Source organism: Vicugna pacos, chromosome 7 (assembly GCF_048564905.1).
Source record: "Vicugna pacos chromosome 7, VicPac4, whole genome shotgun sequence".
Lineage (NCBI taxonomy): Eukaryota > Metazoa > Chordata > Mammalia > Artiodactyla > Camelidae > Vicugna > Vicugna pacos.
Genome location: NC_132993.1, coordinates 36574930 through 36593061, shown reverse-complemented (window position 1 = coordinate 36593061; position 18132 = coordinate 36574930). Strand labels below are relative to the sequence as shown.

At 45.1% G+C, this 18132-nt stretch overlaps 1 protein-coding gene across 1 annotated transcript in view; it reads right to left on the bottom strand.

The window, feature by feature from the left end:
• The window catches only part of AOAH (acyloxyacyl hydrolase), a 155339-nt gene that overhangs the window by 3926 nt on the left and 133281 nt on the right, over positions 1-18132 (bottom strand). Inside the window, exons 18-21 of the mRNA XM_072964672.1 lie at positions 12863-12921; positions 12718-12777; positions 11348-11444; positions 4766-4842 (exon numbers count right to left, since the gene is read on the bottom strand). Of these exons, the coding sequence (XP_072820773.1) occupies positions 4766-4842; positions 11348-11444; positions 12718-12777; positions 12863-12921 (293 nt within the window). The remainder of the gene's footprint in view (positions 1-4765; positions 4843-11347; positions 11445-12717; positions 12778-12862; positions 12922-18132) is intronic.

Genomic DNA, 18132 nt, shown 5'->3' with positions numbered 1-18132 from the left:
GACAAAGCAGGGCAGCTTAACACCCCACTGTCTTATGTAAGTTTCTATATAAGAAGCAGCTCTTTCAGGTTTTACCTGCAGCCCCTGATCCCCCTAGAATTCAGGCATGAGTCCACGGAGAGGGCAGTGGGAGGGGAGAGACTTGGTATCATTTCTTGATTAGGACCTTGGTGGCAGCCACCATGTGGCTTTTAGAATTTTTTCTCCCTTCTGATGACAATTTAGAATCGAGCCACGCTTCTTTGCCTAACCATAGTTATACTTATAAGTTCCTCCCTTGGAGAGTACCTGGCCTTCCAAGCAAATCGTGTCAGATCCAGCCCACATGCTCACGATATTCTCCCATCTCCAGGCATGTCAGAAGCCCAGCAGCGGTCGTAGCTGGACGTAATCTGGGATTCCTCCACACTCCCATTTTGTAAGCTAATTGTATGTGTTTTGCTACAAAAATAGAACTCTTAAGACAACCGTAAAACAAACCCTAAACAGTAACTACCTTTTTGTAATATTTTTAGAGAATAAACGAATTCAGAGGAAGTCTGTACAGATTTCACCAACAATTTATCATGACTTGACACCTTTTAAGTTGAACTCTGGCTAAATTTAACTCTGGAATTCTACCAGACTGAAATTAAAAATCCACTCTGGATTTATTTTTCCTGCAGGAAGAACGATTCCAGGCTACCTCGGTAAGATTGCTTTTAAATACCTGCAGGGAAGCCCGCACCACAGGGAAGGCACGGCTTTACTTCTCTGGCCTCCTACTCCGCCCAGAAACAGAGTCTGTTAGGCCTGGTTACTTTCAGTCCCAGTTAATTTTAAATTTGTAAACTTACAACAGGACAGTGGTATAAGACGCATTTAAACACATGTCAGGAAAAATATGACTCGGTGTGTCACCACCAAAACCATTGCTGCCAGTTGGTGGATAAAGCAAACTGAGCAGACGTGGTCCCTGATGCACTGGCAGGGCCAGCCTAAGTGACTGTTTGAAGGTTCCCTGGCCCAGAAGGCCCTCCCTCCTCTCTCCCCACCGCCAGCAGAGCTGCTTTTTGAGGGATTCCACAAGTCTGCCTAGGACCTTAGGTTCCCAGGGGCTTTCATGTTGAGATAAATAAAAACCCAGAGGCTATTAACTTATTTAAAGCCAGTGCACTGATTATATATCTGATGCCTGCCTCCAGCAGACAGTCTACAGGGTTCAAGGCTCAAGAAAGGAGGGGGATTGATGTCATGGAAAATTCACTGCCTGCAGGAAGAGTTTGAAGAGGATGATTTGAGGTTCTACCTGCAAGATGAGCGGAGAGGAGGCTATTTTGCTGAAAGCTTTGTTGGACGAAGCTTCTAAGGCAGGAGATGTCAAGGATGTTTGGCTAGGTGGTCCTGGCATAGCCAAGGCAACTGGACTTGATGTATGTTTGTGGCTCTTTTAATATTTTCTGTTTACTATTGTCTGATTTTAGGCTTACAGATCCTTTAAGTGCCTTTTCAGATACTTAACTTTGCAAAGGTTTTAAAAAGTGGGCATTTGAACAGGTAGAGTTGCTGTAGCTCCCTTAGGCCACTAATCTGGGTCCTGGGTCTTTGCCATGATATTTCTTTTCTAAGATGAACTTTCTTTGCATTTTGTCAGCAGTTTGACTGCTGTTCCCAACTCTCTGCTACACATGCTTTTCCCTGGAGGCATCCAATGATCTTCTAGGTCTTTCTAGTGGGTCCTTCTGTGATGGGCAGTGGTTCCCACCTTTCACATCAGTGTAATCCCTCTCCTTCTGAGCATGGTGGGACTTGTAACTTCCTTTTAACTTCTAGAATACGGCAAAGGTGCTGGGATGCTGTTACATGCAGTGGTGACTTCTGCCTTGCTAGCAGATTGTCTCAGTTGCCATTTTGGCTTGGACTCATTGTTGAAGCAAGCTTCCATGTTGCAGGGCGAACCACGGGTGGCTTCTGAGCAACAGGCCTCAAGGAACTAAATTCACCCAACAAACATGTGTGTTTGGAGGCTGATCCATGTCAAGCCTTCAGATGAGACCCAGCCCCGGCAGACACCTTGATTGCAACTTGGGAGAGACAGTGGAGCAGAGGACCCAGCTAATCTGTGCCTGGATTCCTGGCCCACAGAAACTGTAAGCTAAGAAATGTGTGTTGTTTTTAAGTAATTTGGTATGCAACAGTAGATAACGAAAACACCTTCTCAATCTTCATCCTCGGTCTATTTCTTCATAATTTGATCCCTTTGGCCAATCTCATCCCTGCCATTCTCTCCAGCTCTCAACTAGTGGCTCCCGATTCCTCACAGTTGAAAAGGTCCAACCCTGTACAGACTTTATGTGATCTGTCCCTGAAAACTTCTCTTGATCCTCTCTCAACTCCACTCTCGGCTCTCTGTCCCAGCCACACGGAAGCACTTTTCTCTCCTCCTGTGTGCTGTGTGCCGAGCTTTCTTTCCTGTTCAGGTCTTTGCCCTTGCACTTTCCTCTGCTCACAACACTTTCTGCAGCCCTCCCCCCTTTCCTTTCACTTGACTAGTTCATAGTGTTAGTTCTGAGTTAGCTCCTCTGAAAACCTGTCCTAGCACCCCTCTTCCCCAGAACGCCCCCACAGCATCTGTGTTTGCACAGCTGGAGGCACTGACCACTTTATGTTTAATTATGTATTCACATGTCATTCTCCCACTCTATCCTGTCATCTCCTTAAATGGCCAGGTTTCCTGTTCACTCCTGAGTGCTCACTGTGTTTGATAGGAGGTAGGCGCTCGATAAATGTCCTTGGATGGCAATTTGACACCAAGACCGTTCAGCTTGATATACATGATAACCAGGCAAGCTTTAGGCATATCTATCCACTGTCACCCATGTTAGATGTGGCTCTGCCACTGTTGCACTGTGCCACCCACTCCCAGCATGTGAGCGAATCTCTCAGGAATAACGTAAGATTACGGACAGCACACAGCCATTTTCAGCTTTTGACTCTTGTTCTCAACAGTCCGTTATTTGGCAAAGCTGTTCGAGTGCAAAATAGAGCCCCAATTTGACAGACTTTGAACCCTGGTATCATTTTAAGAGTCAAGGACAGAATAGTCTTTTGATAGATCAGACAGGTATGTCCCAAGGGCTAAAATAAAGCTGTCCTAACCCTCTTCTTTTTCATATGTTCCTCGATTACTCCCTCCCTGACCATCATCTCTTATCCCCATTCTCTCTAGAACCAGAAGGATAAAAGTCTGTGGTGAACACAGAACAACAAAATCACTACCTAATTACTGCCAGAAAGAAGGTTTCCACGTTAACTATTTTAAAACCAAAGATGTCATTTTTTTAGTGTGAGTGGGGCACACTATAATATTTAACCAGCTTCTAGCCAGTAATTCTCTTGGATCAAGCCATCTAAGTGATACACAGGGAAGTCAGATATTCTGAGATGCATTCCTTAGATTTTGGGGGCTGTGGTTATTTAAAACAGTAAGCTGGGCATTTCGTGCTCACTTGAACATTTTCCCAGCATTTGTGGGACCCCACTGTCTGTCCATCCCCCTGTTGATGGAGTGGGGCTCTTCCTCTTTAAGACAGTTCTTATCCCTGCCCACGGATACTCACTGGGCTCAGAGCTCGGAGGGGAGGAGGTCTGTGGTTCCCTGCAGGCTTCTGAGGGGATGATCTGCCCTCCTGTGGCCTGGCTGGCCCCGGAGAGCAAGGCGACCAGGAGCGCTTCTCGCGTTTGGACCCTTGTCAGTGCCACAGAAGCTGCGTCAGAAAGACCGCAGCTGTGCAGGACTGCCTGTGGGTGAGTGGCCCATCCCTCCTGCAGAGGATGGGCTCTCAAAATGTTAGAAGTGGCAGAACCACTCTCCCACTTCTTTTTCTATTTTTTATATAAAATATCAAGAGCAAGTCCAGTATGTAGAACAGGTAAAAGTGGAGCTTCCCTGGCTGAAGCCAGGATCACGGACAGGGTGAGGGCAGGAGGAGACAGAGCCCCACCTCCAGCCCCCCTTGCCTGTGAAGAGGCCAGAGTAGAACTACTTTCCAGAATCGTCCCTTCGAATCCTCAATGAGAAACAGCTCATACTGCAGGATATTGCTAAGGACACTGTGTTCCCCTCATACAGTTCTCCTTCTTTTCTAGAAGGATCCACAGAAGAAATTCTCACAGTCCTCACTTCCAGGAATCCTTGTGTGGTTTTTTTTTTTATTTTTTATTTTTGGAGGGGTGGGTAAATAGGTTTATTTATTTATTATTTTTAATGGAGGTTCTGGGGATTGAACCCAGGACCTCGTGTATGCTAGGCATGCACTCTACCACTGAGCTGTACCCTCCCCGCTTGTGTGTTTTTTGTTTTGTTTTGTTTTTTGGAGTACTTTATTTATTTTTTACTTTCTGAAGGCTCTGACTTATGTCCCTCTTTGCATCACCCCTTAGAAATCATGGAGCTGATTTCATAGGCTCTTAGTGGCAGTTTCTCAGGACGTCCTGGGACACCTCTTATAAACTGTAGACATTAAGTCAAGAAGCCAGGTATCATTTCTACCTTATTTTCTTTTTACTCTGATTTTCACTTTATTATTTACTGTTTTATTTATATTTTTATCCTTTGAATCTAATATAACTTACACTTACTAATCTTCTACCTTATACATGTGTGTACATCACCTCAAATGCTTTCTGGAATAAAATAGGATAAAAATGGATGCATGGATGCATAATTATATTAAAAAATAATGTAACCGATAGCCTTCAGCAACCATCGTGTGACTGCACTTACCTCATTGGGATGGAATCCATCAACGGGTTCGATGAGCTGCCAGGGCTGGCCGCCTCTCTTCCGCCACTCCTCCGTGACTGCAGGACACACAAGTGTGCATGCACGCGTGCGCACACACATGGTTAGAGACACTTCCACAAGCAGTGGTCAACAACCAAGAGCAAGGACTGTGAAAAAGGCTCCTTCCAGGCAGATGCTCACCCAGCCATGGCTGCCTCTGAGTCATTATCTCAGGCTGGGGGCTTTCTGAACAGAAATGGTCTTTCCATTGCATCCTTTTCCTAACTCATGAAGAAAAATGTGTGAGACTGTTGCATCAATTTGTATAGTGAGGAGGGCAGTGGGGGAAGGGTGAGCTCTAAGATAGTCAACATCGATGTAAGTCCATCTCATTTCTCAGTGGCCAGGGGCACAGAATTTCAGGAGCAGGAGGAGAAAATTAAACATTTTGTTAACATCTCTTTTCATGGGCTGCCATTTCCAGACACTGCCTGCATATGTCCAGCAATCGGCATTAAAATCCACATAGTTTGTCAGAAATAGAATTATGTAAAGTAATCTCAACATTGCATTTAGGGTGAGTATGGCTACGGGGAAAACATTATGAGCCCCCAAGTGATGAACAGCAATAAAACTGTCCTTCACTAGGGGTGAGAGACCAGGAATGTCAGTTGCCCCAAGGCAAGAGCACAATGAACTCCACATTGTAACACAATACAGTCAATAAGAACTCCTCAAGGAAATATCAAATCCCTAGAGAGCCTCCAGAGGGAAAAATCTGCAACCTGCCACCCGCAGTGCAGCCCATGCCCACACTTCCCCAGTGGATCCTACCCTTGGCCATCCATACCCTGTAAAATGCAGAGCCCTGGGGAAGCTTGTCTGGCCCTAGCTTCAGTTTGCCTGGCTCTTCCATTATTTGGGTGTGACCTTGGGATCAGATTTGCTGATTCAAGTTCAATTCTGGCTGCTCCGCCTTCCCCCCCGGGACCTGACACTTGAAGCATCTGTGGGTCCCAGACTGCCCTCCTGAGTGTGTCATGCTCCCAGCCAGCCCTGCTCATCCTGGCTCACCTGCCAGGTGTCCCTCCAGGCTTAGATCAGGCTGTTCCTTCTCCCCCTTGGCTGGAGGAGTAGACTCTTTTAGGGGGGATCTGGCATTTTTACTTTCTGACTTTATGCTGATTCTCTATCTGAGCCACTTCCAATCTGAACACCCCACCAATTACCCGTAATGGAGAATTGAGCATTCAGAAGTTTCTTCAAATAGAGAGTCAGTGTCACCCCTACTGAGCCCCCTCAGTGCTTTTTGTTCTTTTGTATGATGTGTCTCATCTCTGCCTTGCAGTCCCACAGGGTTTGCAATACAAAAATCAGCAATGATGTGGAAAGGCCCAGCCCAGGTGAGAGTCCCTGTCCCCTCTGTGGCTTCAAAAATGACCTCACCTCCATTCTACTTGTGTCCCTTTACTTCACCCAAGCTTTCTATGAACTTTTCAGCCCTTTCTGCTTCTCCCCTTATTTTCAGTTTGGTTTTACCTTACGTTATACAAATGTTGAAAAGAGAAAGAAAAGAAAGAACGAAAGAAAATCTCAATCGGATGTTAAGAAATTCCCAGACCATGTTAAAAAGACAATGGAAATCTAACCCAGTCGAGACCTCAGGAGGCCTGCTGAAAAGCTGTGAAGAGCTGGATGAGTAAGACAGGAAGGTTGTATTAAAGAGACAGACAGCAAGCTGTGGGCCTGGACCACCCACACATGCTCTGACCCAGTGGAAGCAGGAAGTTCCTCACAACACTTTCTGACTCTTCACCTTTGCAGAGAAGATTGAGTCACAAAGTGAATCTAAACAGTGTGCCTTCACTGGCCAAGAGAACATTCAGAAAGGAATTATAGTGATCTGGAGGTCTGGAAAATCCACAGTGGAAAGCAAATTGGAGCCCATAAAGAAAACAGTTTAAGCCAAGATAGTATTCCTGGAGAGAAACGTTTGCTAGGAGCTCCATATTAAAAAGGCCAGACTTCCTTACACCCATGCTTCCTGTAGTGTGATTCAGTGCTGGCACCGAGGCTTAAAGTTAGCCTAGGCTGTTTCTGCTTTGATTTAAATTTTATGTGCTAACTACCAAACTAAAAAAAAAAAAACCAAAAAAAAAAAAAACCAAAAAACTACAGCTCTTAAAGAAAGGAGAGGTGGTGACAGATATTACATACTTCATGGAACAAATGGACATAATTCAGTCATCAGAATTAATGACTGTTTTTCAACATGAGAAGGGATGGTCATTCCTTCTACTCCCTTTAGAGGCCTGAACAATCTCACAATGTAGGGACTATGATAAGAAAACTGAGGAACAAAAGCATAAAGTAAAGGGATATTTAGTTGCCAAGTTTTACAAGGGAGCAGGGGCATACCCTGGGTGGGGGTGGGGCCAGTGGGAGCAGTCCATGTTCTACTGTCACCATACTCCAGTGATCGAAACCATGTCAGGGGTAACACAGTCCTCCCTGCCAGGAAACATGTTCCTGCTCCCCTCCCCGATGTTAGTGGACACTACAGGGAGTCCAGCCTTTAAAAGAGCTGGCTTATCATATAAAATAATCCAATAAGTATTAAAAAACATATCAATGCTTATCAAGGCTGCAGTCAGTCTATTTACAGTGGAAAACATCATTTTATCACGTGATTATTGTGTCTGTGAGGGTTACCAGTCATTGAATATCTGCAGACATCAGTATTATAACACTTGCAGGAAGAGTCAGTAACTCACAGGCAAGAGTTTAAGGTTTTACCTGTATTATGACCAGTGCTAGACAGAGTGACCCTTTTTAATTTGTTTATCTCAGGGTGAAATTTTGCTTTCTAAAAATAAATACAATACCAGACAGTGGTTTCTGTTTCTTCCCTGATTGACTTTAGAGTGGGAGGTCCAAGCAGGGTAGCATGGTAAGTTGATCAGTTTCATTCCTACCTGAGACCATGATTAAAAGTAGGTAAAAGAATTCCTATTTGTTCTCTGGAAAACCTGAATTAAAGTTCTTGGATGATCCTGAATGATCTCTTGGGGTTCAAAATATAATATATTTTCTTTATTTGTAAAGTCGAAGAAACTCTGCTAATGACCAGTTCTTCAGAGATGCAATAGAAGGAGAAGGTTCATAGAACCCTTGGTAGCTCCTTGATGAACAATAACATTAATAAATATTTTAAAAGAGAAATCTGAACTCCGGTCAGCACCCTGAAGTCACTGGTTGTTCTCACAAACATACACATGGGGGGAACTAAGAACCAGGTTTATGCCAATTGAGTTGTCTGAGAAACTGAGGGCAGCTGGTGATATATTTAAAGTGTCAGTGGAAAAAATGGACTTGTCAGCCAAGTGGCATTTTCCTTCCTCTGTCTGGGAGGTGTGGTACAGATGAAGAAAAAGGACATCACCTGCTCAAGCTGTCATTTCCCGAAGAGAGGAAAAACTGCTGCCTCTATTTAGTCCATAACCAGTTAGAGGATGAGTCAGCAAGAGACAAAAAAAAAAAGCCTTTGGGGGATGAGCAGTCATCTCATCTTTCGGTGCTGGGCTGAGGCTATCAGAGTGGAGAACAGATAGGTCTCGTGTCTGCCCTCAAGGGACAGGGACCCTCAACTGTAATTGCTCTGTCACAGGGTGTAAAATTGTAAATTTCATATGAAAAATACTTGTGATGCAATCGTCTGCTCAACTACAGTACAGAAATGAGAGCAGGGATTTTCGTGTGACTACTAAGACTCCAGACTTAATAAGTGACTCTATAGGGTTTTTATTTCTGATGAAAGGGGGCAGTGTGATAATGAGATGCATTTCTACCATAGCCACCTCTGAGCAACTCAAAGAGATCCAGAGGCATGACTGGTGATGGGAGAGGGGCTAGACACTGAAGGAGAATAAACATCTATTATCCATCTGTCGTAAGCCCTGGAAGAATGCAGTGGGTGCTTTACATACACGGATGACGTGGGAGGTGGGAGGATGTCTGCTAACAGGTACTGGAGTCCTTTCTATGTTACAAGTGTTGTCTCAGCCCTTACACAGTCCCCAGGGTTTAGTTATTACTACCTTCTACAAAAGGAAGCAACATCTGAATGGTTAATTTGCTTGAGGTTATTAGCTATTCTGTGTCTGAGTTGGGATAGGAACATAGGTCTACCTGGTTGTAAATGCTGGGCTTTTTGTATAATTGCCTCTTACCTACGTGAGGTAGACCAGATTTCCAGGACGGTGAGCTACTCAGGTGTGGGAGGTGACCCATGGAGATGGGTGTGGGAGTCGATGCTCCCTCTGCCTGCTCTGGAAGGCACTAAAATCTCAAGGTGAGAATTCCCTTTGCAGTTGTCTAACACCAGGTGTAAGGCAAGCCCTTCTCACAATTCCTGATAATTAGATAAAAATCCCAGCTCTTTCAGAAGTGGACGTGGTGGTATGTAGACATTAAAAGCATGATGCTGTATCAGATCGCAGGGCACCACTTCCTCTGCCTCCACTCTCTCTCCCACTGTGTCCATTCACCACTAGTGGAGACAAACTTCATATGGAGGTGAAGAAGGCCCTGAACCAAAATTGGATCCTCACATGTATTTTTAATAAATGTCAGGAAATTACAAAATCTCAGAAAATTCCTTGAACTGTTGATGAGAACTGCCAGATGAGAAATATCTAGTAGGTTTCTCAGTAAGGTGGCCTACTGCCATGTTGATGCAGAATGTTCAGTTCAGTTCAACTAAACTTTTTGCTTTTTTACTACATTTATTGCTGTGAGGACCAGAATGGGCTGAGGAACCTCTGCTTCCAAGCATGTGGACTACTGACCAGTACTGGTTCAGGGATAAAGCTTTTCCCCCTATATCTTTCACGAGGAGAAGGACTCCTCTGTTTTGTTAACGATATTCCTAGCACCTACACAGCACATAGTAGTGCTTAGTAAAAATCTGATGAATAAGTGACTAAAAAGTCTTAATCTTGGCACATAATAGGAGCCCTATTTATTAAATTTTAACATTCATATGGATTATCTGTAAATTATGTACAGATGCAGATTCTGATTAGGTAGGTCCTAATTAGGAGTGGGGCCTGGGCTTCTGTATTTATAACTAGTGTCCAGGTGTCTGGATGCTGCTCATTCTGAACCATGTGTTGAGTAGCAAGGGTGTGAGGGAATGGTGCTCTTTCCTGGTGCTGGCTATGTACCAGGTGTGGCATCAGGAAGATGACACATGATTTCATACAGTCATCACAAAGACTTGTTATATAGACGTGGTGACCCCATTTCCAAGTCTGGAAAGGAGAGTTTAGGGAATTGTCAACAATCCCAAAGATAATAAATGGCAGAGCTAGAGATGTCTGTGGAAAATGAAAAAGTCTCAAGTGAATGTTAGGCATTATTATATTTTTAATAACTTTATCTATATTCAAGGTTGATGATGATCAAAGAACACTTGGTGGTGCAGTTGTTTATACCAGGAATTCATTAATGAGGCTTTAACTCTGCATTTTAATGAGAGGTTATTTATCAAAATGTCTCTCCCCATGAGAGAAGTATGTATCACCTAGGCAGGAAATCTAGTTAAGGGCGATCAGTCTTGTTGAAAAGATGTTCAGAATTGAAGTACTAGACTCTACAATGAGAAACATGTCAGCTAATGTAATGTGTGATAATTCATGATGGCCATCTGCTTCATCCCAGATGATGGGGCTGGGGGAGTTGTGGTGGGGAGACAGAGATGATAAACTGTACGAGAAATCATCCATCCTTTGCATACATTGTAAAGCTTTTCATTAGCATCGTCTCAGCTGGCAGTCAATCAACAGAGGCTTTTCTCTTATAACATTAGTGCTTAGCAATGAAAATGGGACTGAAAGGATTAAAATCAATAGATAATAATTTTTCAGAGTCAAGATGTAAAGGATAGATCAGTAGCTCCAGTAATCATGTCTGCTTCCTTATGGCCACTCATTCGTGATCCCAATGTTTGGACAGAATGCTGGGAAAGAAACAGTAATGTTCTTTCCAGAAAGCTGGGATATGGGTGGTCCACTTTGCCACGGGCAGCTGAAGTCCCTCCCTCTGCAACTCTGATTAGCTTCCTCATCTGTGGGGTCTGGGAATCTGCATTGTTTTGAGTCCTCAGGTAATCCAGTGCCCAGTAGGAGAGACACTGCCTTTTCCTTCATTCCTGTCACATTCATCTTTAGCCCGTCTGTAAGCGGGGCATTGCTGAACTGTCAAGAGTTAAGTTAGGTGATTCCATTGACCTGTTGGCTCCCAGCCCAAAGCTGTTTCCAACTGGCCACTGGCTCTGTGTCTTCAAGGATTCTAAAATAATGGTGAAATAAGGAGGTGATGCTGAGCTTCTACCTTTCCAGAAAGAGTCTCACACTTTATCTTTTTGCAATACTCAGAGCTATTAATGTGTCCGAATGGGCAGAAGCCACCCTGCCCAATCTACTGCCTGCTGGCTTGTAAATAAACGCCTTGCCCAGGCAGGCTCTAAACGGCAGCCGCTGCTTTTGTCTTGTGCCAATACATAAACCAAGCAAAACTTACTTTCTTGGAAGTCAAAATCCACGTAGAAAAGATTGAAGTTCATAAATTTCTTGCTGGTTGCAATTTTTTTCAGCGTAGCAGAGAGTTGTTCTGCTCTCTGAATACAAAGGAAACGGAGAATCTCATGAAACCAAGACTTAGGCTTGAGGGAGACAATTCAGGCAGAACAAAGAAATCAATAGTCCTCACCCCCACTGCAAGCCATCCCCAGAGAGCAGCTCTGCATATGAAATTCTGTTCATGCACAAGTGGCCAACGAACATACAAAACTGTTAAAATTCATTAGGATCCAAATCAGTGCAAATTACAGTAACAAGATACCACTTTCTCCTGATGGGATTGCAAAGAAAAGATGAACAGTCATGATAATAAAGAAAATTGCCATGGGACATGCAACTGAGAATGTCAATTTGTTTAACCTTTCTCAAGAGCAATTTGGTGATATAGATCAAATCTTTACACACAGTGTATTCTTTGACCTAATAATTTTCTAGGAATTTGTCTTGAGGATATAGACATGGTACACAAATACATTCATCTTCATATATACAAAGGTTCATCACAATGCTACTTATCATAGTGGAAAATGGAATCAACCCGTATGTCCAACACCAAGGGATGAAATAAATCATGGTACGTTCATATGCTGTCTACTCTAAAATGATTAAAAAATTATGATGTGGAGGAATAATTATGAACATCAGAAGGCAGCAAACAGTATGTATAGTATGATACTAGGTAGGCAGAAACCCAAAAGTGTTTGTAAGATATTGGACACACACATATTAACTTTGGATGATGGATTTTTTGAGTGATTTTTGTTACTGTTTTTTGTGCTTTTTTACAATCTCCAAGTTTTTTTAATTGAAATATATTTATATTTATAAAAAAGACAATAAATTCCTTACAAAGAGATTATTTACTATCCATGAAATAAATGTGGGGAACAGTGGGTTTTCTCAGAGAAGAGAGGAGGCCTCTGGGGCACCTGGTCCTCTTACCTTGGGAAAACTCCAGCCATATGTAGGGCTAACCTTGCTCACTTCTCTCTGCCTCTACAAACATGATGGACCAGCTTTCAAAGGTGTTGTGTGTGTGTGTGTGTGTGTGTGTGTACATGCATGTATTCGTTTAGGAGAGACAGGCACACACAGAGACAGTGACTGAGAGACACGGTAATAACAACAGACCCAGGATGAGGCAGAAGGAGGGAGACCCACGTTCTCCTGGCTCCTCAAACATCCGGGAGTTTGATTTTTTAATTCACCAGCTTGGAGGCCATCGCCCTGCCAAAATCCCATCTCCACCGAAAACACTGCAGTAAACACAGACCATCAAAGATGGTATCAAAGGGCCTGCGACAGTCCTACCTCTGAAGTGAGAGTCCGGAGCGTCTTGTTGGAAGACATCCAGCCGTGGCAAGGGCTGACCTGGGAGCAGGAAAACACTTCGATTACAGAGTAACAGCGCCGGGCGTTGGGGATGTGGCCTTGGAACAAGTCAGTGTGAGCTCACCTGGAGACAGTTGAGGAAGGAGTAGAAATGCGCGTAGGTCACGTCCTGATTGAGCTGGCCTGGAAAACAGAGAGGTCTGACATGTTGCAGGCACTCAGATGTAACAGCCAACTGGGACCCTGGAGGGTGGGCCTGCCTCCCTTGCACAAGGCTGGCGCCTCCGGGGACCTACCCTGGTTTGCAATAGCGTGGCTTTTGAGATGCCTGTGCTTTCCTTCTTTCTGAGCCCCTCTAGAAATTCAGACTCCGAGTTGAGGAGGGGCCGTAAGGAGTTTGTTCCCATCTTGAGCTCTTGGCATGAGCTCTGGCAGGGTGTGAGGGGCCCGACCTTATCCGGACCCCAGGTGGAGGGACCAGAACACCACTAACAAAGGACCTTGAAGAGTAGGGACTTTCTCTTTGCAATGGTATAAACGCCAAGTCCTCGTGGGACCCAGGGAGACTTCAAAGGTGATAGTTGACCAAACCCTCCTATGTTTATGAAACACTCAAGTCTGACCCAATTATGCTATGCTGAGGGCCTGCCAGGATATTGGAGTTTCTGAAGGTCTGGCCACACACTGCCACGCAGTTTGATGAAGGGAAGGTCTCCCCAACTGCTTGGGGAGGCTAGCACATTATATCCCTGCATGGCCCAGCAGTTATCTTATTTGAGCCCTAATGAGTAGAGAGGTTTCATTTTTGGTGCAGATTAAAGAGGTACATAAAAATAAAGGTTGTAAGCACGAATGCGAGTCCATCCAGAGCCTTGCCTAACACCAAGTGCAGACCCCGAATCTGCAGGAGTTATTTATTCTCTCTACTCACCTCCCCCCACCCCCACCCTGCCCCGTCCCTTCCAGCATGTCCACCCCGAGAGGCAATTCAACTCTCATGCTGTGGCACAAAATCCAGGCTCTCGGAAATCTCTGGCGCAAGTGATGGATGTCTCGTCCATTAACACTTCTCTCACGCTCGAAAAAATAAAGGAAAATAATAGGGCCTACCTCGGAGCGAGGAGAAAGATTGAAGGTGATAGCACACAGTCTTATTTTTCACTTAGACCTCAGATCAGTTAGACTGAAAGATAGATTCAATTTTCTTGTCATGGAGGAAAAATATATTACCTCTCTGTGTAGGTGAGTGAATCCCAGGATTGGAAAACCACAGGCTTATTATCGCCATTAAAGTCACAGTGACATGCTGGGCCTTTTCTGTGCTCCCTAAGTGTCTGCATTTTCCCAGGTTAGATGAATCCCAAGCCACTGGCTTCTTTCTTCACTTTCATTTTATGGGCTCCACATGGAGCCCTGAGCCCCCATCTTTCTCCAAGATACTGCTTCCCACCACCGAGGCTGCTTTCCCTCTTTTTTGGTGTGTGTGTGTGTGTTTGTAATTTGCCTCCTTTCTGTATGTGTCCCTGCCTGTCTCAGCTCAGCCCAGCTGCAGTGACTGACACCTCCAGTCTGCGCTTTTCACCCTCAATGGTCCCCAGATGACTTGACACGTGCCCCCTGCTGGCACAGCCCCAGAGCCGCCACCTTTCCCCCACCATCTTGTTTCTTTGTTATGACTGGGGCCTTGTAATAAATCTTAGGTAGGTTGGCTGGGGCCCTGACCCCCTGCTTGGCTGTGACTCTCACCCAGTGGCCTCTCTCTCTTTCCTCCTCCCAGCGGCTGAAGTCTCTTCAACCTGAGGGAGGTGGCACCTCATGCCTGACCATGAGTAACACTCCTGTACCCTCCCCCTCCCCACCTGCCAGACTGCACTGCTCTGATATCCAGCGGGACAGGAGTTTAGCCCCCTTCTGGATGCTGAGTACTCAACTGCTGGCTCCCCCTTGGGAGCCAGTCCCACCAGAGCCTTGTTCCATCTCGGCTCACTCCCCTCTTCCTGCTGTCCTACTGCTGAAGTCCCAGCACACCTTAGGATGGGACCACAAAGCATATCCTCCTCCTGGACCTTCTCCTGACCTGTCCTTTCCTCTCCATCTCCTTGGTATTCTGGCACTGACTCTAATTGGACCAGTTTGATAGAGGAAACATTCTTAGGTGAGTAGGCAGGTCTATGGACAGGATAAGGGTGCGTTAGCTGCAGTTAGAAGATAACTGGGAAAGGTGTTTGGGTTGGTTTCCCTTATCTTTGGTATTTCTGCCTGTTAAAGGTTAGAGTGACTCAGGGCTGGTCACGCGGAAGGTTGGTTGGGAGTGCGGGTGATGGGCTTATGGTTGAAGGACGGGGAAGAGGGGACACAGTTCCTTACGTTTTCTCCACTGATTAGAACTGCCAATTAGTCATTAACTCCTTCTTTTTATGTATGACTTTTTATGCCTGTTACTTTAATGGTATTTTTGCATACTGAGGAGCCCTGGTATAAAGACTGATCCTACCTACATACTGTACCTACATGCAAAGAGGTGCTGCCTGCAACTCCCTGGTGAGAAAGAGAATCTGGTGAAGAAAGGCGGTCACGAATGCCCAGGACAGGGGGCAGGAGGACTGTCCCATGGTGGCCAGGAATGATCAGGGCTGAGGAAAAGGTGTGTGTGTGTGTGTGTGCGCGCGCGCGTGCGCTACGTGGTAGCAGCTTGTGTCTCAGTCATTTTTAAGTTCTTTAGGGCAAAATCTTCGGCATTTATTTAATGCTGGGACCATAACTGAAATTTCAGGTACCATAAAAGCTTAGTACCAGCAAAGATCACCACAACTCCATGAAGTATCATCTGAGTGCATTAAACCTTGGTAAAATCACATTAATCTAGACAGGGAGGAGGCCAGCAATAAAGTGGAAGGTATACTGCAAGGTATTTTAAAACACATTAGGTTTCAAGTTGAAGAGTAACTGGGACAAAATGAAGTTACTGTTGATACTTTGTGGCCGAGGCCCTTCAGGAGGGCCAGCTGCAGGCTTATTTGTGGCCAGTGATCCCAGATTTCTTGCTCACAGGCTAACCCTTCGGATTGCTCCCTGAATGCCTATGGGGGCTTGTACAAGTGTCATCGGCCTTTAGTAATTTCACTGTCAGGATCTATACAATATTTTCCCTAGTGCAGTTGGCTTTTCCCTCTCCTGAGAGGACAAGGACTTCATCTTAGTATCATCTTTACCTCCAAAGCACGTAAGAGGTATCTCAGACATCTTAATGGAAAGATTGCCTTCCTCACAGACTGTGTCTGAGTGGACGCCTCTCTGGTCAAGCTTAACCTTTCTCAAAAGATCTATATAAGTAGAATCGTATCATGGGAGACTTACTTTCTAGTAATTCCTCAAAAAGACAAAACATTCTTGCCAGGGCTTTAAATTGCTGGTGGAGATAGTGGGGCCGTAACAGCCCTTGGCAGCCAGGCAGTGACTAGGTCTTGACTCACAAACAAGGCCAGGAGGAATGATGCTAACAGGGATCCTCTGCTCCTTTCTCCTTGGCGGGAGTCAGTGAGACCCCCATTCTGGCTTTCAGCCTCCACTACCTGCTCATCTGATGCCGTGGCATCTAACCGTCTCTTTCCTGAATGGTCAGGCTGAATTCTCACCTGTCCTACTGAGGCAGCAGAGAATGTATCACTGACCCAGGGCTTCTCCCCCTACCCCTTCTGCTCCCTGACCTCTTTCTTAATCCCTAAGGGGTGGCTAAAATCAAGTCTACAGATTGTCATCATCATGTTTCTTGGCTGAAAGGCAGAAATACATGGAAAACCCCCTTTATTTGCTTGTACCACCCTTAGCACAGTGCCCTGGGAAGCAGACTGGGGTGTCTGACTTTTGATTAAGATGAGACCCAATAACCATTAATGAAAAAGAATATGAAAACAAATGTATGTACATATATACATGACTGGGACATTATGCTGTACACCAGAAACTGACACATTGTAACTGACTATACTGCAATAAATAATAGTAAAAAAAAGATGAGATCCACCCTAACCTGGGCAGAGCAACCAAGCTTTGAGGCTGGCCCAGCATCACCTGCTTCACTGCTGCTTTGTGTCTGGTGGGAACGAAGACAACGGGAGGACAGTAGCCCCTGTTCAAGTTTCTCATCACATGTGAGCTATGAGCCTGCCAGAGGGGGAATGAAGAAGCTGGGTAAACCCCACCTACTTCCGCAGTCTGTCGAGGAAGGACAGACCCTGATGGAGGAATTTAGAATTTATTTCCCATGGCAACCAGGCAGCAGAGATAATTTAGGATATGAATAATAGCTTAAAAACATTAAACAAATTTTAGGTGGTTTCAGCTTTTCCCTAATTGGATTTTCCCCCCAAAACTAGGGTTGTTAATATAGAACAAACTTGTTCCACCTTCTCCTTTTGTGCTGTGAAATGCCAGTCCAGATTAGCTGCTGGAGAGAGGCCATCTGGAGATCAGGCAAAGCCTGGAGAAGAGTTTTTTTCAACCTTAGCACTATTGACGTTCTGGGCTGTCTGGGGCTGTCCTGTGCACTGAAAGATGTTTAGGAACATTCCTGGGTTCTACCCGCTATATGCTAGTAGCGCCCCCTCTCCAGGTGGGTGGGTTGCTCCTGGCTGAGAACCACTAGCCTACAGAATCCACCAGAGGGATCTATGAGTCCTCCAATCAATCGTCTTTTTTCTTTCCCTTGCTCTTTTCCAAATTGCATGGAGTCGTTTTTACATACTGTGGTTGAGACCAGTGAACTCTGTCACATATCTGAGAGAATTTATGGAGGCAGTCTAACCACAGTTCATGGAAAGAGAATGGGATTTGAAGTCAGAAAACCCAAAGTCAAGTCCCTACTGGTGTGATGGACTAAACTGGGAGCACATCTCTGTTGCCCACAACGTCCCTTCCCCCAGCATTTCTTAGCAGGGGAGATAATGTAGGTATCTGCAAACATCTCCTAGGGGAAACTGGAATTTTCACCCCCAGTGGCTCAAAGAGACATTCTCAGTCTGAGTGGTTGTCCTTCATGTGTCCAAGGCAGCCTAGAATGGAGTCCAAATTCTCCACGCAACTACGTTATCATTTCTAAAGGGCGTCAAAGCATATGAACAGGAGGAACTGTGTTCCTCATGAGAGGCTGGACAGTGTTTTCTTGGACAATACAATCATTTGTGGCACATTTCGTAACTGAAGAGGAAAATGACTTCAGTCTTGGCGGTGGGGAACCTGGAGTGTGGATATCTACCATCATCTCCCAGTGACGGGGCCGCAATGAAGGGACCAGAGTCCTCTGAGAGCTGGTGAAAAGGGTCTCTGCTCTTTTCTTATGTGGGGAGAAGTGAACTTTCTGAGGGAGGTGGTAGGGAGTCGCCTTAAAAAGGACTG